The 26,929-nt window shown below is 37.2% G+C and overlaps 1 protein-coding gene across 1 annotated transcript; it reads left to right on the top strand.

The window, feature by feature from the left end:
• On the top strand, positions 1 to 24,388 carry LOC120288459. The gene is made up of 5 exons (XM_039302441.1): positions 1 to 127; positions 236 to 404; positions 22,998 to 23,197; positions 23,338 to 23,588; positions 23,696 to 24,388. The coding sequence occupies exons 1-5, from the start codon at positions 1 to 3 to the stop codon at positions 24,386 to 24,388; spliced, it is 1,440 nt and encodes a 479-aa protein (XP_039158375.1).
• The last annotated feature ends 2,541 nt before the right edge of the window (positions 24,389 to 26,929 follow it).

The raw sequence follows: 26,929 nt of genomic DNA, 5'->3' as shown, positions 1-26,929 counted from the left end.
ATGGCGGCTCTCGAGTTTTTTGGACGACCTAAGAGTGTTACAGAGCAAACATCCTACATTTCGATGAATCAGGGCCCTAGGGGTTGGAACTATGAGCTGGTAAGGTTCATAGTCTGGGTCGATGCAAGTCTCACCCACAAGGTGCCCCATCAATATAGATTGTGGTACCGTCAGGCTCAAGATGGCTAGAGAGAATGTCTTATTCCGAAATCCAAAATTCCTCTGTATGCTTTAGAGGTTGCCTTTGGGAAGGGCATAGCTAATTCTCCTCAAGGCTCTATCGTAGACACAGTGGACCCTACCCTTGAAGTTACAAAGTCCCCGATGCAGTCTGCGGAAGGCTCCAGTTGGAGTATAAAGGAATGTAAAATTGTGGAGGATGATGAAGAGGAAGACGAGGACCCGTAGTTGTTTCAAAATCCCCCTGTTTTGTAGACATTATAACTAGACCAACTTGTATTATATATGACATGGTTTGTTTTATATATATAAGTGTGGTTGTGTTTCAGTTCGAAAAAAATTATGGCCTTGCTTTTTTATCCCATTGTGTTATTGTCTACGGATTATATATCTGCTTCTGCATGTGCATTAAAAATAATGGGTCGGCAATGCGTCCTAGGATGTCGCTATTTAGTCGACTAGTAAGGGATGGGTGCACGCTTGAGGATCGCGGCGTAACACTTAAAACTTCTTGTTTTGAGATTTTGTAAAAGAGTTGTTAGAGTTTGTCAAAATTAGATTTTCCTCTATCAATCAAATTCTAACAGTTTTGTAGGTTTATTCATGATCTCATCCGAAATTCACAAAATTGCCTTCAAACTTTCCAAAATATCAAATTAGATCCTAATGAGCAACTTTTTAGTTTTTAGTTTTTGCAAAATAGGATCCAAACTATGATTTTTACAAAACAAAATTGGCTAGCACGAGTTTCAAAAGCGGATCAAATTTCTAGTTTGATCGTCCTTTTGGAAAGGGCATTGCACTAACCAAATGATGTTGGAATTTTGTGAAATTTATATCATTGGAAGCTTAAAATCTCAACTTTAACTTCATGAATTAAGTTTTTCAAACTCTGAGCAGAAAAAAAATCTAAAAATCAGAGAAGGGACAAAGGTCAAAGAAATCCAAATTTTCTAAAACTAGAAAAATTTGTGAACATTCAACCTTAGTTTATGAACATCTAATACATATTCAACCTATTTCTAGTAATATAGGCAATCTTCAAAGTCCAAATATGAACACTGAAAACATATTCAACTACATTCATCCAAACTCAAACACGCATAATCAAAACCTCATAAATATGCACAAATCAATACCAAAACACTCTTTAAGTTCCATCCTATAATCTCCTAAAACCAGGAAAATATTTAGTGGTTTATAACCACCACGTGGATCTAATAATAAAGTGATAAATGGTACTTGACATGGATTAAAAATTAAATCGCAGCCCTTTTTTTTTTTCTCTCTTTTAATTTTGGTCGAAGGATATGGAAATGCTAAGCAAAAGCAACATTAAATGCGGGGGTTTATTGCTGCTCTCTCTCATCTTTGTAAATACTTTTTTTGTTTGAAAATGGAGGTTCCCTCTTTTCCTCTTCGTGGTAATCTTTTCTCTCTATCCCTCACTCACCTCAAGCCTTCCCTTCCTCCTTCTTCGACTTTGTCCTCATTGCCATCGTTTTCCTTTTAGTTCTGGCTCTAGAAACTACTAACTAGCTCAGGTTTCGATTTTGAGTTTAGACATGTCATCAATGATTTTGAAGTGGAAGCCAAAGAGGCTTACGAGGCTGGATATATTAGTAGCATCTCCACCACTTTCATCTCCCCCAAGAGCCCTGCCAATCACAACTGCTGGATTCCAAGCCCCCTTCGCCTCTGCCTTCACATGCCACTCACTTTTCTTCACCAAACAGATTAGGGTTTCTCTTTACCCAGTTTCAACGTCCTTCACAATTAGATTCTCTCCCGCGCGAGGTAAGAATCCACAATTCTATTCTCATTTACTTTAGGAAGAAAACCCAAAAGTGTCATATTCAAAAATTTGTAATGTTTGTGCTGTTTTTGTAGAAGAACTAATGTGTTAAGTTGCCAATAATAATAGACATAGTAGTCTAGCATGAATTGTTGCTTGATTTTTTAGCCTAAATGATCTAGCTAAGTTGTCCACCATCTAATCGATAAAATGCCTAAATTAGGTTCGCTTGAGTTTTTTTCGATTCTAAACTTGTTCTAGCATTTATAGGCATAAGTCATATGATATAAGAATTCATTTTATTATCGAACTTGATTTTGGTTTGTTTTTTTCTCATTCCCAAAGCTACCTTCACTCCCAACTCCTTTTATTCCTTTTCTATTCTATTTTGGCTTTTTCGTGCGGCCGTTGAACAAAGTTAAGTTCGGTGATAGTCCAATGAGTGATAGGTGTTGTTCGGTAGAGACTAATTCAATTGAATTGCAGATAAAGATAGCAACAACGAAAGGCAAGATTCTTAATTAATGGGAGTAGCTTCTTACAGATTATGCTTGATGCATGCTTAATTTTATCTATTAGATAGTAGATTTGTAGCTATTTATCTTTATACTTTAGAAAGCTTCAAAAGCACAATTTCCTATTTGGCAAAATGTGTGCCTTTCTTTTGTAACCAATAGCTTGGTAATTGCTAGCAATTTTTTTTTTCTCAAAATTACTAGCAACTTGACAATGTCAATTTTTGTGAATATTAAGTTTATGTATTGCTTTCTTTTTTTACAAGTTTGCTGTTTCCATTCCCTTTTGAGTTTTCTTTATTTCATTGTCTTGTATTTTCATTTCATGATTTCAAACCAAGAATTTCAGCATATTGAATGAGTTATGTGGATGTTGTTCATGGTCAAATTATTCTAGCTCCAGAGCTCTTGAATCAACTCAATTTTTACTAATATTGTCTAAGTATTATGGTTGCAACTTGCGAGAGGTCAATTTTTTTTTTTTTTTTTTATAGAAATAGCCGATACTGATGACAATGGCTTTAGTAATTCTTTGGTCCAACTTTGCTAATGTTACAAAATCAGTAACCTTATTAAAACAATATTATCAAGACAAACAATTTATAAAGTATGCCTACACAAATATCCTTGCATTTCAAATAACTTGTGATTGCATGAAATATTGTAGAGCCAACACAACCAACCTTACGTTTCAAATAACTTATGGTTACATGAACTGAAAACATTACTCCTACTAAAATATACAATATACTTTTGTTCACCACTTTCAATTCCCACGATATAAGTATGCAATGGCCCATAAGTTTTTTTTTTTTTTTTTTTTTAATCTAAGAACATGTTCGGATATTACATATAAGAATTCAGTCTAGAAATTCCTATAAATGACATGAGTATAAACTTACATGCAAAATCCACTATTTTCAATCATAATATGTGATTTTCTTCAAGTACACTCAAAATCATCAACTTTAGCGTTGCATATGTTTTCAGCTTACTTCTCATAATGGCTGACAAATTCAAACAAATCATAGTCTTACATGTCATATCCTAAAATACATTATTTGTACTTTCACTTTTTTGTGTAGATCTAATTTTCATCCAAAAAAAAAATGGCAAAATATAGGACACCATTTATGACAAAGGCAATACATGTTATCCAACCACTTGTTGTCACCCGTGCTTTACTCCCAACACATAAGTTTCTGAGTATTCTCTAATTCAATTTTAGATCAACAATGATATAGAAGCTTGTGCCAATATTTATCACGAAAACTCAGCTTGTACAATATGAAATGTAGTATCTTTATCAATATGCAATACACATTAACGATTATCAGAATTTAGGAAAACGGTTCTAATGGCATTTGTCATAGCATGATTTTGATTAGTGAAAATAATATTAGGTGTTTTATTACTCATTACCTCTAAAAATGATCAAAATGTCCAAATAAAAGAAATAATAGTTTCATCCATTAGAAATGCAAAACCAAACAGAACATTTTTCTAGTGAGGATTCAAGCCAACAAAAGGTGCATATATCATATTATGTTTATTTGTAAAATAAGTAATATCAAATACCATCACATCTCAAAAACTCTCATAGTCCAATTTAGATATACCATTAAATAAAAAAATTGGTCAATCTCTGCCTTATCCAATTAAAATGTATTTGCTTTAAAGTAATAAGACTAGTGAATAAGATTTTAACAATCACTAGCACTAATTAGGTTTGTTCTTTTTTATTGTAGAAATTTTGACAATCACATAACATATAATTAACATTATTCATTTCCTCTAGTTCACCACAAAAGTAGGAATATGCTTTTGTAACCCTTATATTGGCCTAGTCATACAAGTCAAAATATCTTTACTAATATCCATCATATGTCAATACAACCATATAAAATGTTTTTGCTTATCATCAATGAAATGATGATTGTGGACATCTTCAAACTTTGTGATTTCCTAAACACCATCTTTAATTTTGAATTTAATGCAAACTTGACATTCAGTTCTCTTCATTGTCCTATAAACATCTCTTTGTTTATGAGGTGTGATTGATGGAGAGTGTCTTTTGTAATTACATATAAATGTGCATCTTTGTAATACTCATCTAATTTTGTTTGCTTTTTGTCATTTTTGCAAACAACACATAATGATTTATGTGGCTTGGTAATTGACTTACTATATAGGCAAATTAGTACAAATTTATTAAGTTAAATTAGTAGATATTGTTCAAATTATCTAGACTTATTTCTTGATAAGCATTAATTTTTTAATAGAAATATTTTGTAGACGTACTTGTATTTATACTTGCATTTTCATCTTAATAATCCGACAAGAAATGAAATTGTTATATTGTAGGTATATAATGTCGTCATCTAGTGTGAATTGATACAAATTTATTAAATATGGAGGACCTAATATACACTTTTAGAATCTTCAAAACATCATTGGTTGAAGCAATACTCGGGAGATTAATTTGTCATTTACACTTGAAGCAATACTCGGGAGATTAATTTAATCTACTTTTTTTTTACGTAATTAGGTTAGATTACTATTTTGACCAAAACTAATTAAACCTACAACACTTAACTTCGAAACTTACTAGTCAGGACTATTTTGGTGTCATTTCACTTCCAATTTAGTACAATTTGAATGCAAATTTTCACATGTAAATTTATCAAATGGCAAAAGCACAAGTAATTCTTTGCTCATACTATGTAAAGCATATTTTTTTAATCGATGAGATTTTATTATGTTTATAAAAGCACTATGTTAATTACTTTTTGTTAGTTTAATTGTAACATGAAACTTCCCATCTTTTACATGTAATATAATATGGGAATTTTTTTTGAATTTGTAATATGAAAAATGAACTTGAAATATATCGATCGATAAAGGACTTGGAGTGAGGATGGGTATTACGTTTAAAAATAGTAAAGAAAAAAATAACCAAAGTGACTTTTGTATGTAATTATGAGGGGTATTTTAACAACTCATATGGTAAAGAAAAGAAATATGAAAGGTATGAAGTTAGATATAGCTGTCTTGCTTATATCAAATTTAAGATTGATAATGGTGTCTATGAAACCATAGAGTATATTTTTTAATATAATCATCCATTTATTCTAGAAGATCAAAAACATTTGATTAGATATGGCAAATTAATATTTAATACTTACAACAATGTTTTAGTTTACATGATTAAAGTCGGCATTAGGGGGACTACAACATATAAGTTTTTAGCAAATGAAGTCGAAGGAAGCAAAAACTTAGGTTTTGATTTACTTGATTAGAAAAATTATTTGCAAACGAAAAGATCTAAAGGTATAAGTGGGGAGATTGTTAAAATCTTCTAAATTATTTTCATCGCATGCAAATGTAAAATTCAACGTTCTTCTATGTTGTACAAGTAGATCAAGATAGTAAATTAACAAATTTGTTTTGAGAGATAGCTTGTCTAAATTTGATTATGATTGTTTTGGTGATGTACTAGTGTTTGACATCACGTATTGCACCAATAGATATAACATGATGTGTGCACATTTTGTTGAGGTAATAACCATTGGAAGAATACTTTGTTTGAGTGTGCACTTTTGTTGGACAAGACTATATAATTATATATTTGGTTATTTTATACGTTTTTTTAAAGTTTATTAGAAATAAGACTTTGAAAATCATGTTCACTAATCAAAACGTAATTATGGCAAAAGCTATTAGAATGGTACTTCCAAATACACAACATTGTTCATGCACTTGGCATATCAGAAAAAATGCCAATAAAAACATCTCACATTTTTACAACAAGCTAGGCTTAAAGGATAAATATTTCTTCACGCTTATGTATAGATGCACATCAAATGACAAATTTGAATCTAATTGGAAGAAAATGGAAGAGGAATGGCGTATTGAGAATAATAATTGGCTTCCAAGATTATATGACTTTAGACATAAATAGAGTTTAGCTTTTAGTTGTGATTAATTTACATGTGGTATAACATCAAGCCAAAAAAGTGAGAGCACCAATAATGTCTTCCAACATATGTCAAAGAAGACATTAAGTTTTGTACAATTTGTTTACTACTATAAAGAACAACTGGAGCATATAAGAAAAATTGAAAATCAAATTGATTATGCTTCTCGTGGGAAGCTCAAATTGCATGTTTCGAATAATAGAAACTTGGACCATATAGCTATTTGTAACAAGTTCAATATAGAATTTTTGCAAAATCTCTCTAAATATATTTCAAGTGCTACATTTGATGTATTAATTTATTTATATGCTCTCAAGTGTATGGAGAATCAATATGAAAATATTGTTAGATTTGACTCTATAGACATTTTAATTTCTTATGAATGCAAGTTATTTGAATTAAAAAGGTAGTTGTGTTGTCATGCCTTAAAAGTGCTAATTGAGAACATGTTGGTTACGAGCATTCCATCAACTTATAGTTTGAAAAAATAGACTAAATGGGCCAAATTATAGATTGTAAGTGAAGAATCTCATCCAATGTCACTGGATATGTCTAAATTTAATCGATTTTCCATATTAATGCGACAATATTTTGAATTGATGAGTTTATGAATTGAAAATGTAAACACTATAAGAATAGTGTCAAAGATCATAGAAAATGTGAAGGCCGAACTATCATCATATCAATCAAATGTGATTGTGATTGATGATGTTAGTGATGATGATAATGATGCTTCTTTGTGCGATGTTTTGGTATTGGACCCTATTCGAAAGAAATGAAAGTGAATAATTTATGGAAGGTTTAAAAGTTCAAATGAGAAGAAAAAGAAAAAATCTAAAAAAGAAATACCCCCAACGCGAATAGAAAGTCAATGTGAGTGACATATTATTCTACTAAATATGACTAGGTAAATTTTTCACTTATGTTACATGATACCAATTAACATATTTATTACTTTGTAATGTAGAGTTGGCTATCTAAGTAACAACTGATAAAGACTTATTTTCCAAATTATTCGAATTATTCGAGTAATCCAAATTAGTTTCTATGTATCTTTTATCCTAAGAACATTGGTGATTCAATGGTAAATCTAAATTTTCATAAGTATGTATGTCACTCTTAGTCCTCCATTTGTGTGTGTGTGATATGATTACTAATTTGGTTAATTTTTACATAGACGTAGTAGCCACCACACATCATGCTGCTGGGGATTATGAGGGTACAAGTACATCCCAAGTGTCAAAACTTGGCATGGATGGACACTTAAGTGCCAAAATCGGAACAAAGTAGATCATTTAAGTGGCACTTCAACCAAAATGTCGACGTGGCGATTTTCCGGCGGAGTAAGTGTAAAACAACGCCATTTTGCACGCCGACGTGTCTAGACAATACAAAAACAACGTTGTTTTGGTGCTAACGTTGTAAAAAATTAATTAAATTTAATTTAAAACTAAATTTATTTAAAACATTTAAAAATAAAATCAAAATATTAAAAAAACTAAAATTTAAAAAAAGGGGGCAGCTTAGGGCTAAGCCCTCGCCGTCGCTGCCTCCCCGCCGCCATCGGAAAGGTCGGTAGTGGAGGGGGGAGGGTTGGCTGGGGTCGTTGGGCCTTGGCTAGGGGCCGACGACCCCGGCCAACTAGCAGCGAGGGCCTGTGAGCCCTCGCCCTAGATTTGGGCGAGGGTCGCGGCCCTTGCCGGCTGAGCCAAGGGCCGCTGCCCATTAGGGGATTGGTTGCCGGCCCTTGGCCGGGGCTCGGCAACCCTAGCGACCCTCCAAGAACTCAGCCCTCAACCGCCCCCCTCCCCGATTTTGGCCGAGTGGCACTTAAGTGATTCATTTTGTTCCAATTTTGACACTTAAGTGTCACTTTCCAAACTTTTAGCACTTAAGTGTCCCTCTGTACCAAGTTTTGACACTCTAGGTGCTCGTACCTCGATTATGAGTGAATTTTGCACATTCCTTAATTAGGTACTTAATAGTTTGATGAATTAATTTAGTTATAATAGAGTGTACCTTTTTACAACTATAGAAACCTCACATTGAATGATGACATCATATATCTACAACATAACAATTTTATTTCTTGTCCGATTGTTAAGATGAAAATGCAAGTGCAAATTTAAGTACTACTACAAAATATTTCAATTAAAAAATAAATGCTCACTGAGAAATCAGTCTAGACAATTTAAATGATATATGCTAATCTAACTTAATAAATTTGTACCAATCCTCCTGCATAGTAAGTCAATTACCAAGTCGCATAAATCATTGTGTGTTGTATATGTCAAATTCACTTATTTTTTCCTCATATGATCGTGAGAGAGGGAAAAGGGCGGAAAAACCTCCATACCTAGGAAGAACATGAACCGTGTATCTAATTTGCATTTTCAAATGTCTTAAGTCCAACATGACACATCATATTGTCATAGATGGAAGATAATTTACCTTTGTTCGGTAGGCTCTAACTCTTAAATTCAACTTAACTGGGCTAGAATCTTTGTTATATACAACAGTCACATGTTCAAGCGCAACATGCCACAAATTTTTTGCAGTCAAGATGCACAAGACAAAACAAGTCAGAAAAAGAAAAAGATTGTTGACATTTAAATTTTGGCGACCTAGTTAATTGTTCATTGCATAAAAATTAGAGACTAATTTTTGACCCCTAGACAAAAATATTAGAGTTAAATTTCATTGCATATGGATAAGTTCATTCATTACATTAGATTAGACAGACGATGGTTTGAAGTTTTGAGTTTCATTGATTTATCTAGCTAAATCGGTGAAAATATGAAATTCAATCAAGCCCATCAAGTCCACACAGCCAAAATTGGTGATCTTGAATTGAATTCTAGAAAACATGCAGCAAATGTGGGCTAAATATGTACGTATTTAATGGGCGAATAAAGACTTGGCCATCGAGGAGCCCACTCACACGATGGGCTTAAATAGAATCCAGGCGCTGTATCAATATTTTTGCTGATGGAAGAAAAGAATTAAAATCTTGAGCATATATTTGCTTCTTATGTAATCATGGCATCATATTCAATTTATGATATAGTAGGCAAATGAAGTAATAAAAAAGGATAGAAGGATTTGGTTGAGCTGGTAAGTGCGAGCGTTCGGAGAAAGCAAGTGAAAGAAAGACGAGAGAAGATTTTCGCATCACTCACAAATGGAATTTCTTTCTGAAACAATTCATCGACCGCTTGAGAACAATTTCTTTTGTTGATACGAAAGGAAAGTAAAAATTGAGAAATCTTCTGACTTCTTAATTTATAAAAGGACAGAGAGGTTTTCTTCTGAGGTTGGGGGGAATTCATTCTAGAGCACAACACAGAGAAGAACACGTGAGAAAATTAGAGAGGGAGGCCGGCCATTAGAGGAGTTATTTGCATTGCAATTCACGTGGCTGGTTTGGGTCGCCTTCATCGAAAGATTCACAATTGGCGTGGCTTCACAATTGAGAGACACGATCGCATGAGAGAGAGAGAGAGAGAGAGAGCTCTAGGCCAACCTTTTGGCGAGAACCCCACGGCGCCGCCGCCACAGTCGCACCCTCACCGTTTCATGACGCCGTCCCCTTTATTATACGGTCCGACGAGGACGACTTGCTACAGTTCCATTCATCACGTAGCCCCAACCACCCACATGAGCGTGACTTGCGAAGAGCTAACACTTGTCGATTCGAGTTAGTGGCGTTGTTCCACTTTTGTGGTCCAGCAAACTTCCTTGGCAATTATCAAGGAGTCCAAGGGTTCAATAATTGCCCTCGTAGACTCACGTGGTCTTCTGGTCAACCTTTTGCAGCTAAGCGTTCTCGACCATCATACTAGAAGACCTAGCGAATTTTCTATGGCTCCAGTGTCATTCGAAGCTGCTGCTATCCATATCTACTACCTAACACATGCTCGATATCCTTAGCGTCTAGCGACTTCTAGTTTTTCTTTTGGTGCTCGGGAAAACCCAACGTTGTTGCTGATCTCAAATCGTGGCCAACATCACCTTTGCCGTGAAATCGCCTGAAATTCCAATCGCTATTCCTAGCCAACGCAAGCTGTGATGCCTTGTTGCCGCTTGAGTTGTTATCCTCCTTTGCTGCTGTTCATCGTTCACCATCAAGCACTGCGAACCACTACTGGTCACCGTTCGCAATCCATCATCTAACGTTCGAATTTGGAAAGTTATTGCTACAATTAGGTAATACTCCTTACTTGATTCCATTGAATAGTTTATCACTTAAATTGATTACTTTATATTCAATATGCATATTTGAGTGATAGGCAATATCCATTAGGTTTTGTTTCCTAATCCACAACCGCACATTGATTTTTTTATTTCATCTATAAGACTTTAGATGGAATAATTAATCACATGGGAATAAAATTGATATTTTAATCTTTAAGGCTTAAGATCAATTCATCAATTTTATCTATGAAATAATCAAGTTGATTAGATATTATTTCCTATTTCAAACAATGGATGATATCTTTGATAATCCTAAATGATTTGGTGTTTATCTTGCTTTAATTGTTTTATTTATGCTGAAAATACAAAAAAAAAAAAATGCATATCATGTAGATTAGAATTAATTTCCTAAATAGAATTGCATGATAGAATAGTTTAGCTATCTTTTTTTATTAAATTAGAGTGCATCTTTAGATAATATCTAGATTAAATAGCATCTTTGAATTGATTTGCTTATTGAGATAAGTTTCTAGGCTAAGATAGGATTTATGTTAGTCTATTTTCTGACTTAAAATAGATTATATTTCACTGTAGGTTGTTTTATTTTTTTAAACCAATTTTAATTATGAATTTTAATAAAAATATAAAAATATAATGTGCATGTCATATGAAATTAGGTTCACAAAATGCATGTCATTTAGTGATCGTTGCTAGGTCCATTTAATTAAAAATTGTCTGTCATTAGAATTAAGTAATTTAGTTAAATTGCATGACATATAGCTTAGTTTTCATTTAAATAAGAGAAAACCCAAAAAGAGATTTGAGTGGAATTTTGTGACAATTAGAAATCACATGTGGTTTGCTAACTAACCTTACAAATGCTTGCATTGCATCAAGGTAAGTATTTTCTTTTTATGCTTGCAATTTATTTGTTGCCTTGTTTTATTGAGTGTTCAATAATAGTTGCGCACTCGCATGATTACCTTGTTTGTTAGAGGATATGATAAAATCAATCCAAGTTGCTAGCAAATATAAAGAATCTTTTAAAAAAAATAAAAAGGAAAAGGGTACTAAAAGGGCATTAGAATAATCACGCGTAATCAAGTTTCTAAACTCATTTAATAACTACCGATAAAAAAAAAAAACTGATTTAATAACTCATTTAATCTCTAGTTCATAAAAGTGAAGTAAAATCCTCTCATTACTTTTTATGAGTTTTCTAAGGGCTTGTTTGGTAACTGGCTAAATAGTGCCAATTTCTATTCTTTTGTTTGCGGGAATAGTTTTGGAATATAATTGCGTTTGGTAAAATTTTTGTTCCCAGTAACAAATTTTTTTTTTTTTTCTCAGAAGTAGATTTCGAACATAATCGAGAATAAAAAAAAAACTTATTTCTTGTTCTAAGAACAATTCTAGAATCAAGCTCATATTTTATTTTCTTCTTCTTCCCTTTTATTCTTCTTCATCTGTTGCCACCGCCGCAATTGCTGTCCACCACCCACCGCCACCGATCGCTAGCAATTGATTCGGCGAGCTTGTTAGAGGCAAGCCCAGCCATTGATGAGGCGAGCCTCACCCAGCTGCTGGCGAGGCTCGGCCGACGAGAGCCAGCCTCAACGAGGGTCGGCGATGCTCTAGTGAGGTCGGCGACTCTCATCGGCCAATCGCCGGACCGGTGACTGGCCACTTAAAGAAGAAGAATAGGAGAGAGAAAGGAAAAAAAGAAAAGAAGAAAAAAGGAAAAAATAATAAAATTATTTAAAAATTAAAAGAAAATGATTTGGAGTAGAAATTTTGAGTATGGTACTAAACACAATTCTATTTTGGGAATTAAAATTTTGGACAATTACCAAACGGTTTAAAATGTTTAGAAATTGTTCGTGGGAACAAAATAAAAAAGAATAATTTCTGATTAGAAATTATTCCAGGGAACAAAAGCGTTACCAAACGCGCCCTAATCGATCTATTAAAAATAGATCAATGGTGACTCATAATTGCAAAATCATTTATATGTTAAAAACTTGAACATAAGTCTCGAATTAGTATGGGTTTGGGAGAGCCTAACTAAATTTAAGTTTAGTAATCCATTAGCTAAACCCTAGATGGTTCAGTTGAGGTTAGGTTGCGATAAAAATCAACGCAAATTTAGCAAACAAAGCTATGTTTCAAAACCATTGACCTTTGTAAAAAAAAAAAAAAAATCAACTATACTTTAAACCCACACATGAGCTATGATAGTAATGCATAAACTTGAAATTATGATGAATAGTATTCCCATGATCAAACGTTGTGAAAGAAAAAAAAAACCTAGAAAAAGTATTAAAATAGATGAATTTTGAGTTTTTAGGATTAATGATCAAAGTTCTCGATTTTAATGAAAATGTTAACTTCCATTTATTTAGGAGAAAAATAGGTGATAGAAATCTCAATTACTTAAAGAAATTAAACTTACCTAAGATATTTGAATTTTTGTATGAAATGTTAACTAAGAGTTGACTTTTTAGGAGTTTCGTCATAAAATCAACTCATAAGTTAAATCTTGATTCTTGTAAAAAACGAAAGGACTCCTATCACTCTTTTGGCCCAACAAAGGACCCCTCGCAATCAAGGACCCTTAATTCTAGATTTTTAAAGCTTAGAACTTGTTGGCCAAAATTCAGATGTCAACAAGGCTAATCATGGCTTAAATAACTAGAAGATCCTAATTAATTCTTTTTTGAGGTTTTCTTTTAGTTATAAAAACTAACTATATGAAATTCTAATCTAAGTTAAACATGCATGATTTACTATTTTAATGGGACTTGACATGACCTAATTCTAATCATAGACGGAAGTTAATGTGTATTATTCTAACATGACATGTATTCTAAATTAAATGACTCCAAAAAACCAATCATTAAATAACATGAAATCGATGAGATGTTGGAAGGACCATTGTCAAATGATCCTTTTAATTATAGTGAATTGCAGCTTGCACTCACATGATGACATGGCATATGACGATGACATGGCACGATGACATGGCAAGTAGTGATGACATAACAACCTATTCCGTATGATATGCACATGTTGTTTTTGGATTCCTTATTAAAATTTGTAGTTCATAATTAATTAAAATAAATTATCTTAAGTAAGATATTATCCAATTCAAACTAGGAAATAAACTAGGTTAAATCCCATTTTAAATTGAAAATCTATCCTAAACTTATAGATGATATCTAACATGGGGGTGATCGACTCTCGATTTGGTCTAGTTCCCAATTTTGGGAGCTAGGGATTGGATCGGACCGTCCGTTTCAGTCTAGTCTGATCCAATTCAATGGAATTGGGCACTTTTTTTCCCCACTAAAAAGTGGCCGTGCACAACGAGAGAGAGGGAGAGACAATCTTAAGATATTAATGGAAGCAATGATAACTGAAAAGTTGTTGTGCCGTAGTTTGTGGTATTATTGGACAAGATAATATTTAATTCATTTTTTACTATTTAAAAAAATATTTAAAAAAGGGTATTTGTAGTTAGTCCTCACTACTTGGACACTAGTTCCATAGAAATCAGCAACTGGACCGATACTCTCAAGAATTGGATTGAATCAATCAATTCAATTTGGTCTAGGTGATTATTGGTTTGAGTTGTGCATTTTGCACACCCCTATTCTAAAATGCAATCCTATTAAAAAAAAACTCTCATAATCTATCATGCAATGCATCTAGAATCTATCCTAATCTTATCAATCCTTATTTCATCTAGCTACCATGCAATTTTTTTTTTTTTGGCACTTTTCAAATAGGAAATTAATCAAACAAAGAAAACATCAATTGTAAAAGGAAAACATCAAAATCATCAAGAGACACAAATTCAACTAAAATTTGAAAACAAATAAAATTAATGCCCTTAACCTAAGGCTTATGGATTAAGTCGCCAATTTTTCGGGCAAATAATAATCCTATCTTTTTATTAGAGATCAAGCTACCAATTATGCGCACAATACTAATTATGTGCTCATTGTCAAATTAGAAAAGTTTTCTAATTTGGATATTACCTAAAATCTCAAAAATCCAAGTTAGTTCACAATTTGTTCAAAATAAGCAATAAATTGATAATTCAAATATGTATAAGATTTTTTTTTACCTAATTTGGAAGATTGTTTCCAAAACAAGACCAATGGATAGAGGAGTTACAATGGTGACTGGCGAAGTAGGCTCACGGCCATGGATTGCCAATGGTGAGAGTCTCGATGAGAGGAGCTGCAGGTGTGGCTTGTGACAGTGAAGCAACGAGCAAGGATTGTTGGTGGTGAGCAACTCTCGGTTGTGACTGATCATCGGGAAAACTTCGTATGAACTTGCAAAACAGAATCTTACTAATAGCTGGGATGAGAAAGGCAATAGCAACAACCCACGGCGAGAACATTAGGTCATCAAAGAAATCATGAGGTGCTAATGTTCGTGCTTTTGACTAATGTTCTTGTCATCAGTGGACATGAGTAAATCAAAATAGCAGAAGCTTCATCCCATTGGTTTAGGAGAGTAACGGGCTGTAATGATGGTGCAGTTAAGCTCTCCAGAAATTGCCTCTGGAAGGTTGTGGCTTAGATTGGAAATGGTAGCAGGAGGGATTGCTAGGCCTCTCGACAAAGTAGGAACAATAGCAGCTTTGTCAGAGGGAGACGGCGAGGTTAGGATGTGTCACGGCCCACACTAGTCATTGGTGGGCAAGGAGCAGCATCTTGTCATCGCGGATCATGGCAACAAGGCAAGGCACAACAGGAGTGGGTAGTAGCAATCGAGGTAGCAAGGCACAGCTGTGAGGGAGCAATGGCTAGGTACTTTCCCTCTTGCATTCTCTCTTTTCTCTATTGTATCTCTCAATGTGTGCTCTAGTTCGCCAATTACCGACCTATAATTATAAGGACCTAATGTCTTTATATAGGGAAAATATTAGATTCAATATTGATTATTGGGCTTTTTAACAATAAAAGGCTTAATTCCTATGGGCCTCTAATTAAACTTAAAGCCTTTTTGACTTTAATGGGCTAAACCCATTTAATTAAAGCTCAAAACTCATCCCCTATCCTTAGAAATATAGGCAAGGGGGTCTCCGTGGGCTGGCCAAGTTCTATCTCTCTTACAAGCTCAATTAAGCTTGGAACCTCTAATAGATTCCGGCTCTAATCATATGGGCACAACCCAATTAAATTAAAGCTCAGTGAACCTTCCTTTGCTCATGAAATTTCAGTGGCTGTTTGCTTCCTGGGCCTAGCTGAATTTTATTGGGCTTATAGGCTTATTCTAGATAGATTGATTAAGTTCACTCATCTTTATTTGAGTCTATCCACTGTTGGTTCAACTTAAATGCAATTTATAGGCTCATTCATATACAAACTCATTGATTTTTTATTTTTATTTTTTTGGTTTAGGGACCTTGGTCAATCCCAAATTTTCTATGTAATGAGTTACTAAATGGCCACCAAAATTTAGACACCAATAGTCTGTTTAGGAAAATAAAAGCAAGTTTTCCGTTTCAAGCAACTAAAAAATTATTTCTAGTTTATTTTTAGATTTTAGTCAAACATTGAGAAAAAAACATTCTAATATTCTTGAAAAATGACTTATTGAAAAATATTTCTAGAAGTGTCAAACTTTTCACTAAGTATATAAAGCCCTAGATTAAATAGGAGGGCATAAGTGCTTCAATTTAAAGCCCTAGATTAAACTAAACTTTCTATATAAACACAAAAGAGCACGGGACATCCCATTCAAATAGGAATACATATACGAAAATACAACCCCTTGCAAAACCGAAACATAGTCTAATCGACCTTGAATGTCCTAATTTCAAATGAGACACAAGCCCTGTTTAGTTCAGCATTCCCAAGGGGCTTTGAACTCCCAAAACTCATTGGGAAAAATATCAAGTGGTTTATCATTTTGAGGTGTCATTTGCCTAATGTCAACATTTGGAATGTTGAAAGCCGAAAGCAAGTAGGGACCTATTTTGGGCTTTTAGCATTTTTGGAATGCTAAATATGGGGTTTAATGATTTTTTTTTCTTCCAATATTGCCTTCACTGATAATTATGTTTTCCTCTTTTACCCTAAAAAATTATTGTTCATCGTCTTCCTCCTTGGACTTGTTGCTCCACTAGTGAAGCTCAGCCACCGAAGCTCAGTCGTAGGCTCCATCGACCGGATCTAGTCACTGAGAAGGGTTGCCTAAGGTCAAGCAACCTCGAGCATTGACCCCATGCACCGTTGTCGCCTGGGTCACGCGGCCTCAAGCGACGCTGCCTGGGTCGCTCGGCCTCAGGCGATGTTGCCTAAGGTTGCGTGGCCTCAGGCGACTGGGTTGGGATTCTTAGGATGTCCTAGAAGGATGTTTGTTAAAAATGGGGTTCTGCGAGAAATTGGTCAACTAGATTATATAATGTGTTATTACTGTCACTTTCAGCATCAAATTTAATGGAGAACCTCTTCCTTATTTCAACCTTATTAGAGTTATTAGACAAGGGGACCTGTTATCACCATATTTCTTCATTATGGTAGCAAACTGTTTGTCTTCTTTGATGGGAAAAGCTTTAGATGACAGGAGTATAAAAGAAATCAAGTTAAATAGGTTATGTCCCACCTTGACTCATTTATTATTTGCAGATGACTATATATTCTTTCTAGATGGTCTATACAGGAATGCCAAAATGTTACAGCTATGTTGAATCAATACTGTTATGCTTCAGGACAAGTAGTAAACCTAAACAAGTTAGGTATCCCTTTTGGCAAAGAATGTCTACAACTATTAAGGGATAACATGGCAAGAGAGTTGATAGTTCTAAAGCTTGATCGAATAGGAAAATACCTAGGAATCCCCTTTGATTGGGGAGCCTCAAAGAGATAGCTGTTTGCTTGGATTTTGAGTAGGGTAAACATGGAGGTTGGGACACCTAGAGTGCCATAACTTGGCACGGAAGGACACTTAAATGCCATAACTTTAAAATGGTACACTTAAGTGCCAATATCGGAGTAAAATTGGACACTTAAGTGCCACTCCGGCGAAAATCCGGCCAAATGGCTGACGTGGCAATTTTCTGACGAGTTTGGTCCAAAACGGCGTCGTTTTACACGCCAACGTGGCGGAGAAAATGCAAAAACGACGCCGTTTCGTGTCCAGGCGTGTAAATAATAATATAAAAATTAATTAAATTAGATTTAAAATTAATTTTATTTAAAATATTCAAAAAAATTAAAAAATAAGAAAATTTAAAAAAATTAAAAAAATTAAGAATTTTTTTTTTTAAAAAAAAAAGGGGGAGGTCGAATGGGGCGGGTGAGGGCTGAACCCTCGTCGTTTCCGGAAGGGCGGCAACGGAGGGGGAGGGTCGGCGGGGTTGCCGCCCCGACCGACCGACGGTGAGGGCCGTGACCCTCGCCTAGATCCGGCGAGGGCTCGCGGGCCCTCGCCGCCGGTCGGCCGGCCTCACCGGCCCCGGCTAGGGCCTGCGACCTCGGCCAACCCTCCCCACTCTGTCGCCAGCCCTTCCTCGTGGCGGCGGGGGGTCGCGGAGCCGCGATCCAGCGAGGACTCGCAGCCCTCGCCGTCGGTCGGCCGGGGGCCGGCGACCCCGGTCGACCCTCCCCCTCCGTTGCCGACCCTTCCCGGCGGCGGGGAGGCGGCGGCGGCGAGGGCTCGGCCCTCGGCCGCCTCGTTCGACAGGAGTATAAAAGAAATCAAGTTAAATAGGTTATGTCCCACCTTGACTCATTTATTATTTGCGAGATGACTATATATTCTTTCTAGATGGTCTATACAGAATGCCAAAATGTTACAAATTATGTTGAATCAATACTTGTTATGCTTCGGGACAAGTAGTAAACCTAAACAAGTTAGGTATCCCTTTTGGCAAAGAATGTCTACAACTATTAAGGGATAACATGGCAAGAGAGTTGAGAGTTCTAAAGCTTGATCGAATAGGAAAATACCTAGGAATCCCTTTGATTGGGGAGCCTCAAAGAGATAAATGTTTGCTTGGATTTTGAGTAGGGTAAACATGGAGGTTGGGACACCTAGAGTGCCATAACTTGGCACGGAAGGACACTTAAATGCCATAACTTTAAAATGGTACACTTAAGTGCCAATATCGGAGTAAAATTGACACTTAAGTGCCACTCCGGCGAAAATCCGGCCAAATGGCTGACGTGGCAATTTTCTGACGAGTTTGGTCCAAAACGGCGTCGTTTTACACGCCAACGTGGCGGAGAAAATGCAAAAAACGACGCCGTTTCGTGTCTGGCGTGTAAATAATAATATAAAAATTAATTAAATTAGATTTAAAATTAATTTTATTTAAAATATTCAAAAAATTAAAAAAAAAGAAAATTTAAAAAAATTAAAAACATTAAGAATTTTTTTAAAAAAAAAAAAAGGGGGAGGTCGAATGGGGCGGGCCGAGCCCTCGTCGTTTCGGGAAGGGCGGCAACGGAGGGGGAGGGTCGGCCGGGGTTGCCGCCCCGACCGATCGGCGGTGAGGGCCGTGACCCTCGCCCTAGATCTCGGGCGAGGGCTCGCGGGCCCTCGCCGTCGGTCGGCCGGCCTCCGGCCCCGGCTAGGGCCTGGCGACCTCGGCCAACCCTCCCCACTCTGTCGCCAGCCCTTCCTCGCGGCGGGGGGGTCGCGGAGCCGCGATCCAGCGAGGACTCGCAGCCCCGCCCTCGCCGTCGGTCGGCGGGGGCCGCGACCCGGTCGACCCTCCCCCTCCGTTGCCGACCCTTCCCGGCGACGGCGGAGGCGGCGGCGGCGGCGAGGCTTTTTAATTTTTCTTAAATTTTTAAAATTTTCTTAATTTTTTAAAATTTTAAAAATTTCTTAATTTTTTAAATTTTAAAAATTTCTTAATTTTTTAAAATTTTAATTTTTTTAATTTTTTTGAATATTTTAAATAAAATTAATTTTAAATCTAATTTAATTAATTTTTATTTTATTATTTACACGTCGACACGAAACGGCGTCCTTTTTGTATTTTCTCCACCACGTCGGCGTGCAAACGATGCCGTTTTGGACCAAAGTTGCCACGTAAGCCATTTGGCCGGATTTTCGCCGGAGTGGCACTTAAGTGTCCCATTTAACTTCAAAACTGGCATTCAAGTGTACCATTTTAAAGTTATGGCACTTAAGTGTCCTCCTGTGCCAAGTTATGGCACTTGGGCTGTTCTTCTGTCGGTAAACATGAAATTAGAAGGTTGGAAGGAAAAAATTATTTCAAAAGCAAGCAAGGAAATCCTCCTGAAATCAATGGTGCAGGCGTTACCTCAATGCCATGTCAGTTTTTAAAATTCCACTATTAATACTGTTATGCCGCAGGACAAGCACTAAACCTAAACAAGTCGGGTATCCCTTTTAGCAAAGAATGTCTACAACTATTAAGGGATAACATGGCAAGAGAGTTGAGAGTTCTGGAGCTTGATCGGACAGGAAAATATTTAGGAATCTCCTCTAATTGGGGAGCCTCAAAGAGACAGCTGTTTGCTTGGATTTTGAATAGGGTAAACATGAAATTGGAAGGTTGGAAGGAAAAAATTATCTCAAAAGCAAGTAAGGAAATCCTCCTGAAATCAATGGTGCAAGCGTTACCTCAATGCCATGTCAATTTTTAAAATTCCAGTATCAATATTGTTATGCCTCAGGACAAGCAGTAAACCTAAACATGTCAGGTATCCTTTTTAGCAAAGAATGTCTACAACTATTAAGGGATAACATGACAAGAGAAGTTGAGAGTTCTGGAGTTTGATTGGACAGGAAAATACCTAGGAATCCCCTCTAACTAGGGAGCCTCAAAGAGACAGCTGTTTGCATGGATTTTGAGTAGGGTAAACATGAAATTGGAAGGCTAGAAGGAAAAAATTATTTCAAAAGCAAGCAAGGAAATCCTACTTAAATCAATGGTGCAGGCGTTACCTCAATGCCATGTCAATTTTTAAAATTCCAGTATCAATTTGTAAAGCAATAGAGAAGAAAATAGTGAAATTTAGGAAAAATAGTGAAAGAAAAGCTAGTTTGCATTGGAAGAGATGGGAAATCATGAAATTTAGGAGGGAGGAATGGGTTTTAGCGACCTACTTACTGTAAACAAGGCCCTTCTGGGTAAGCAAGCTTGGAGGTTGGTTAAGAATCCGAAAGCATTATGGAGCAAACTACTAAAAGGGCTCTATTTATGTCGAAAAGACTTTTGGCATGTTGAGAAAGGAATCACGCCTTCATGAGGATGGCAAAGTCTAATTTTGGGAAGGGAGGCCATAGCGGATTTAGTGAGATGGTCCATTGGAAATGGACAAAAAGTCAACATTAGAATAGATAAATGGCTAAAAAGAGGACTAATCGAGGGCTAGCAAACAGAAATGATCCACAAGTATCCGAGTTGATGAATTTTGAAGCGGAACAATGGAATGAACTTTTAAACAATATCTTTGATGAACAGACCACTTAGGAGATCCTTGTAATTCCAATCAACCGTCAAATTACAAATGATGAACTGGTATGGACAGGGACTAAGAATGGGTCTTTTCCAATAAAAAATAGGTATAAAATATTAAGAGAACGAGCGACAGTCAAGGCGGCAACTGACTACCCTTCTTCTTCCTACCAAACACCGAGAGCACTATAGAATGCTATATGGCATATGCATACCAACTCTAAAGTGAAGATATTTATTTGGAATATTTGTCAAAACGCCATCCCATCCAAGGAAAATTTATGGAAAAGACAGATATTACTTGATCCCGTCTGTGACCTTTGCTAAGAAAGGATGGAAACGGCCGAGCATATCTTTTTGCTTTGCCTTTGGATAGCACGGGTATGAAGCCACCCAGATGTCAACCTACAAATGAGTCCACACGAAGTTACCTGAATCAATGCATGGTTAGCGCTCTTTATAAGGAAAGACACTCACTTACCTTCCTTGGAAGCGATTTCAAACATCCTATGGCAAATATGGAAGGAGAGAAATAACTATATCTTTTGGGGTAGTAAGCCGATTGCTGGCAAAGTTGTAGTTATGGCCTGATTTTAGCAGCAAAACTACGAAAAATAAGGTTTTAAGTATCCTCAAGAAAGAAAAGCAAAGGAAACCGACATATTAGATTTGGGTAGCTCCGGCAGCAGGGACTTTGAAGATCAACGTTAATGGGTCAATTTGTGAGGGGTTGATGGAAGGAGCTGTAGCCTACATCATCTGGGATTTCTCGGGCTGCCTTGTGGACAGATTCACCAAAACAATTTAGGGGGCTTCAGTTTTTCAGCTAGAAACCCTAGCTTTGTTAGAAGCTTTAAAGTACATAAAAAAGAAGCAAATGGGCGTGGTTTTGGTGGAGTCCGACTGTCAAAACTTGGTCAACTCTCTAAAGTACAAGGAAGACTTTAACTAGGATCCACGTGTTGTTTGGACTAAGTGTAAAGCACTTCTGCAGACTTTACCGCTGGTGGGCCTTCTTTCCTGTCCAAGAACTGCAAATGCTGTTGCAAACTGGGCCACACGCGAGCAGAGGAAACAAACATTACCACCCAATTGGCTTTCTTCTCCACCCCAAGCCCTTTGGGCCCTATTATGTAATGACGCCTTGCTCTTGGGTGCTACTGGATCCTCATTAGTTATGATATAAATAAAATTTCTTCTTGTTGACCCAAAAAAAAAAAAAAAAAAAGGCACAACAAGAGTAGATAGTAACAGTTAGGGTGGCAAGGTGTGGCCATGAGGGAGTAATGGCTAGGACTTTCCCTCTCGCATTCTCTCTTTTCTCTATTGTATCTCTCAACGTGTGCTCTAGTTTGCCAATTACCAACCTAGAATTATAAGGACCTAATCTCTTCACACAGGAAAAATCTTAGATTCAATATTGATTATTGGGCTTTTTAACAATAAAAGGCTTAATCCCTATGGGCCTCTAATTAAACTTAAAGCCTTTTTGACTTTAATGGGCTAACCCATTTAATTAAAGCTCAAAACTCCTCCCCTATCCTTAGAAATATAAGCAAGGGGGTCTCTGTGGGCTTGGCCAAGTTCTATCTCTCTTACATGCTCAATTAAGCTTAGAACCTTGAACAAATTCCAACTCTAATCATATGGGTGCAACCCAGTTCAATTAAAGCTTAGTGAACCTTCCTTTGCTCATGAAATTTTAGTGGTTGTGTGCTTCCTGGGCCTAGCCGAATTTTATTGGGCTTACAGGCTTATTCTAAATAGATCAATTAAGTTCACTGATCTTTATTTGAGTCCATCCACTATTGGTTCAACTTAAATGCAATTTATAGGCTTATTCATATGCAAACTAATTGATTTTTCAGAAATTTTGTTAGGTCCAATAATCTCTGCTGTGTTGGAATTGTTGAGACCAAGATCTCTCCTGTTGCTTTTGCTCCGGTTTCTTCTGCAGTTTTACCTGGCTGGAGTTGGGCCAATAACTATAGTCACTCCCATAAAGGGAGAATTTGGGTGGGGTGGAACCCCCGTGAGGTCAATTTTTTGATCAATGCTTTATCGGCTCAAGCCATTCACGGTAGGCTTATCTCGGTTGGCTTCGGAAAAGCTCGTTTCTTTCGGTTATCTATGCCGAGCATCGCTTTACTTCAAGACGGCCGTTATGGGAAGATCTTATTCAATTTAGTGGTATTCTTTCTTCCGTGCCTTGGGTTATAGCTGGAGATTTCAACGCCATCCGAGACCCTTCGGATAGAATTGGAGGCTCGAATGCTTGGATTCCTGCGTTTGATGAATTCCGGGATTGCCTGGTCCAAGCTGGTCTAGACGACTTACACTTCACTGGTTATAGGTTCACATGGGCTTCCTCGTCGGGCCCCAACAGAAAGCAAAGGAAGATAGATAGGGTGTTGGTTAATGGCTGCTGGAACTCGGAATTTTCCTTCTCGGAAGCCTCATTCTTAGCCCTGGTATATCGAGACCACACTCCTATGGTTATCAAAGTTATGCCAATTCCCGAGAGCTTCTAAACCATTTAAATTCTTCAATTTCGGATGACTCATCCGGATTTCGATAGAATGGTGTCGAAGTTTGGGACTCTCCATTCCATGGTTCGCCTGTGTACATCCTATGTGCAAAGCTTCGCCTTTTGAAATGCAAGCTAAAGCAGAATAATAAGGAATTGTTTTCTGACCTCTCAAGGAGGACGGCAGAGGCTAGGCGTGCCCTTCAAGCTACTCAAGGTGCTATGCAGGTAGACCCGTTTAGCTCCACCCTTGCTGATACAGAAAAACAGCAGATTCAAGTCTTTACTGACCTTCACCTCCAAGAAGAATCTTTTTACCGGCAAAAATCTAGAGTGCGATGGTTGAAAGAGGGAGACCGTAATACTAAATTCTTTCACCAAATGGTGAACAAGAGACATCTTCAAAATAGAATTACCTCGGTAACTAGTGGAGATACCACTATATTTGATCTGTCGGAAATCCAGAAGGTGTTTGTTGATCATTTTCAAGATCTTCTTGCTGCTACTCCTAATTTGGGCTGCCCTGCTAAAGAGGAGATCCAAGCGGTTCTTAATCATTCGTTGGATGAGGATCAGGTTCGTTACCTTTCTTCTCCTGTCTCAGACGTTGAAATTCGGGATACTCTGTTTTCTCTTGCAACCGGTAAAGCCCCTGGGCCCGACGGTTTTAATGTGGATTTCTTTAAACATTCATGGGATATTGTTGGTGCTTCAGTTATCATGGTGTTAAGGATTTCTTTGTGACCGGAAGCTGTTAAAACAAATTAACACAACCATTATTGCCCTTGTGCCCAAGATTCCCAATGCCTCGACCATCCATGACTTCAGGCCAATTGTGTGTTGCAATACTATATATAAATGCATCACTAAGCTTATTGCTAACCGTCTGGCTCGTGTCTTGCCCTCTATTATCAGTTTACCTCAAAATGCATTCGTAAAGGGAAGACACATCAGCGACAATATCTTGCTTGCTCAAGAATTATTTAGTGGATTTCAGCATGATCCATATCGAGCTAAGTGTGTCATTAAGGTTGATTTTAAAAAGGCTTATGATACGGTAAGTTGGGAATTCATTGAAGTTTGTTTACAAGCTTTCCGGTTTCCTCAAATTCTGACTGATCGCATTATGACGTGTATCCGATCCCCCAAATTTTCTATCTGCTTAAATGGGGATCTTCATGGATTCTTTGCTAGTGGAAGGGGCATCCGGCAAGGCGACCCGATATCTCCATACATATTCACACTTGTGATGGAAGCATTTACCGGATTATTGGACATCCAAACCGGTCGCCCGAATTTGGATTCTTACGGAGATGCAAATCGACTAAGCTCTCCCATTTGTTCTTCGCTGATGATGTCCTCATATTCTCGGAAGCTACCTTAGCCTCGGTTGGTCTATTAAAATCTGGAATTGATTCTTTCTCCAAGCTGGAGTGGATTGGTGCCGAATCGAACAAGAGTGAAGTATTTACATGCAGGGGATCTTCGGCCTTCGAAATGACATACTAAATATGCTTGGTTTCTAGGTTGGTTCCTTGCCCTTTCGTTATCTTGGTGTCCTGTTATTTCGCAAGATTAGGGAAGGCGGACTGCATAACGTTGGTCAATGCAATAACGGCTCGAATTCAATCTTGGACCCATAGATTCTTGTCATTTGCTTTGGTAGAGTTCAGCTCGTTAAATCTGTGCTCTATTCCATTCAAGTCTTTTGGGCGAGTGTATTTTTTCGCCTGTCTTTGTCCTTGATCGAATTGAGAAGATACTTTGGCAATTCTTATGGAAAGGTCCGAATATGGGTCCGGGTGGGGCCAAAGTAGCTGGAGCGACGTTTGCCTCCCGAGAGAAGAGGGAGGCCTTGGAATTCGGACCTTGAGAGAAAATAATCTCGCCCTTATGCTCAAGCATATTTGGAAGCTCTTCTCGGACAAAGAATCTCTGCGGTGTAAGTGGATCCACTCCACATTTTTAAACCGGAAGAATTTCGGATTACTCCTATCCCCACTTATTGTTCTTGGGCTTGGAAAAGACTCCTTCGCCTTCGGTATGTTTACCGACAAGCATTTCGGATGGAGGATAGGGAATGGAAAAGCTGTGTCATTAGTTCGATCCTTGGCACCCTAATGGCCCTCTCAATATTCTATTTTCCAACCTCGGAGATATATCGTTCCGGCATCCCCGAGATGCCTCTGTTGCTGATGCCTTATCCACGCCTCTTGGTTGGTATGTTATTAATGTTAGGGCTAATTGGTGGGATCCCCTACCTGAGTTTAATCAACAAGAAGACCGTTTCCAATGGTTACGGCATCCATCGGGGAAATTCTCAACGGCGTCTACTTGGGATCTCTTCAGACCCAAAGGAAATGTGGTGTCTTGGTCTTCGTTTGTGTGGAGCTCATCCATGCCGTCGAGATACCAAACCCACCTATGGCTTATTACCCGTAACAGGTTGCCAACTCAGGTTCTTCTCCTCTCATTTGCGTTGATTCCAAAGATCTTCTTCGTGTCCTTTTTGTTCAAGCGAGCGATTCGGTGGATCACCTCTTCTTCGCATGCCGTATACCGGGGAATCTCGCCTCCTTCCGGGGGCTACGAAATTCAATGTCTTGTGGCGGAACAATTCTTGGCGGGAGAATCTTGATTGGGCATCCAGACGATTCTCGGACGGGGGCTTTTATCACTCTATGGCTCGATTCGGCTTTGGTGCTCTTTGCTACATAATATGGAAAGAACGCAATAACATCATCTTCCGGAATCGACTCACTTTATCCGGCGATGAAGATGCATCTTTGTAAGGCAATTAAAGACAAAGCGATGGCGTTCAAGCATGTCTTGGATACCCCGACGAACAGAAGGCTACAACAGAGCTGGAACTTGAGTCCATCTATCTTTAATTGATGGAGGGTCTTTCGGTCTAGTTTAGTCTTTGTTGTTTAGGTGTCCTTGTTTGGTTTTCTTTGCTGCTTTTTGGATCCAAGGCACCCCTTCACTCTCTTTCGACTTTGGTCGCCTTGAGTGTCTGCTCTGTTGGTGCCTGGTTTCCCCCCCCTTTTTTCTTGTTAGTTTCTGCTTAATCTATATATTTCTTACCTTTACCAAAAAAAAACTAATTGATTTTTTATTTTTTATTTTATTTTTGTTTAGGGACCTTGGTCAATCCCAAATTTTCTATGTAATGAGTTACTAGATGGCTGCCAAAATTCAGACATCAACAGTTTGTTTAGGAAAATAAAAGCAAGTTTTCTATTTCAAGCAACTAAAAAATGATTTCTAGTTTATTTTTAGATT

The sequence above is a fragment of the Eucalyptus grandis genome, chromosome 9, assembly GCF_016545825.1.
Source record: "Eucalyptus grandis isolate ANBG69807.140 chromosome 9, ASM1654582v1, whole genome shotgun sequence".
In the NCBI taxonomy this organism is placed as follows: domain Eukaryota; kingdom Viridiplantae; phylum Streptophyta; class Magnoliopsida; order Myrtales; family Myrtaceae; genus Eucalyptus; species Eucalyptus grandis.
This window is presented reverse-complemented; position numbering and strand designations above follow the sequence as displayed.

What these genes read in the sequence shown, in the direction of transcription:
- LOC120288459 (XM_039302441.1), top strand. Translation starts at nt 1, where the DNA reads ATGGCGGCTCTCGAGTTTTTTGGACGACCTAAGAGTGTTACAGAGCAA. An exon ending in ATCGGCTCAAGCCATTCACG is followed by an intron (nt 23,198 to 23,337) that starts GTAGGCTTATCT and finishes CTTGGGTTATAG; the next exon opens with CTGGAGATTTCAACGCCATC. An exon ending in AAGCCTCATTCTTAGCCCTG is followed by an intron (nt 23,589 to 23,695) that starts GTATATCGAGAC and finishes GGATTTCGATAG; the next exon opens with AATGGTGTCGAAGTTTGGGA.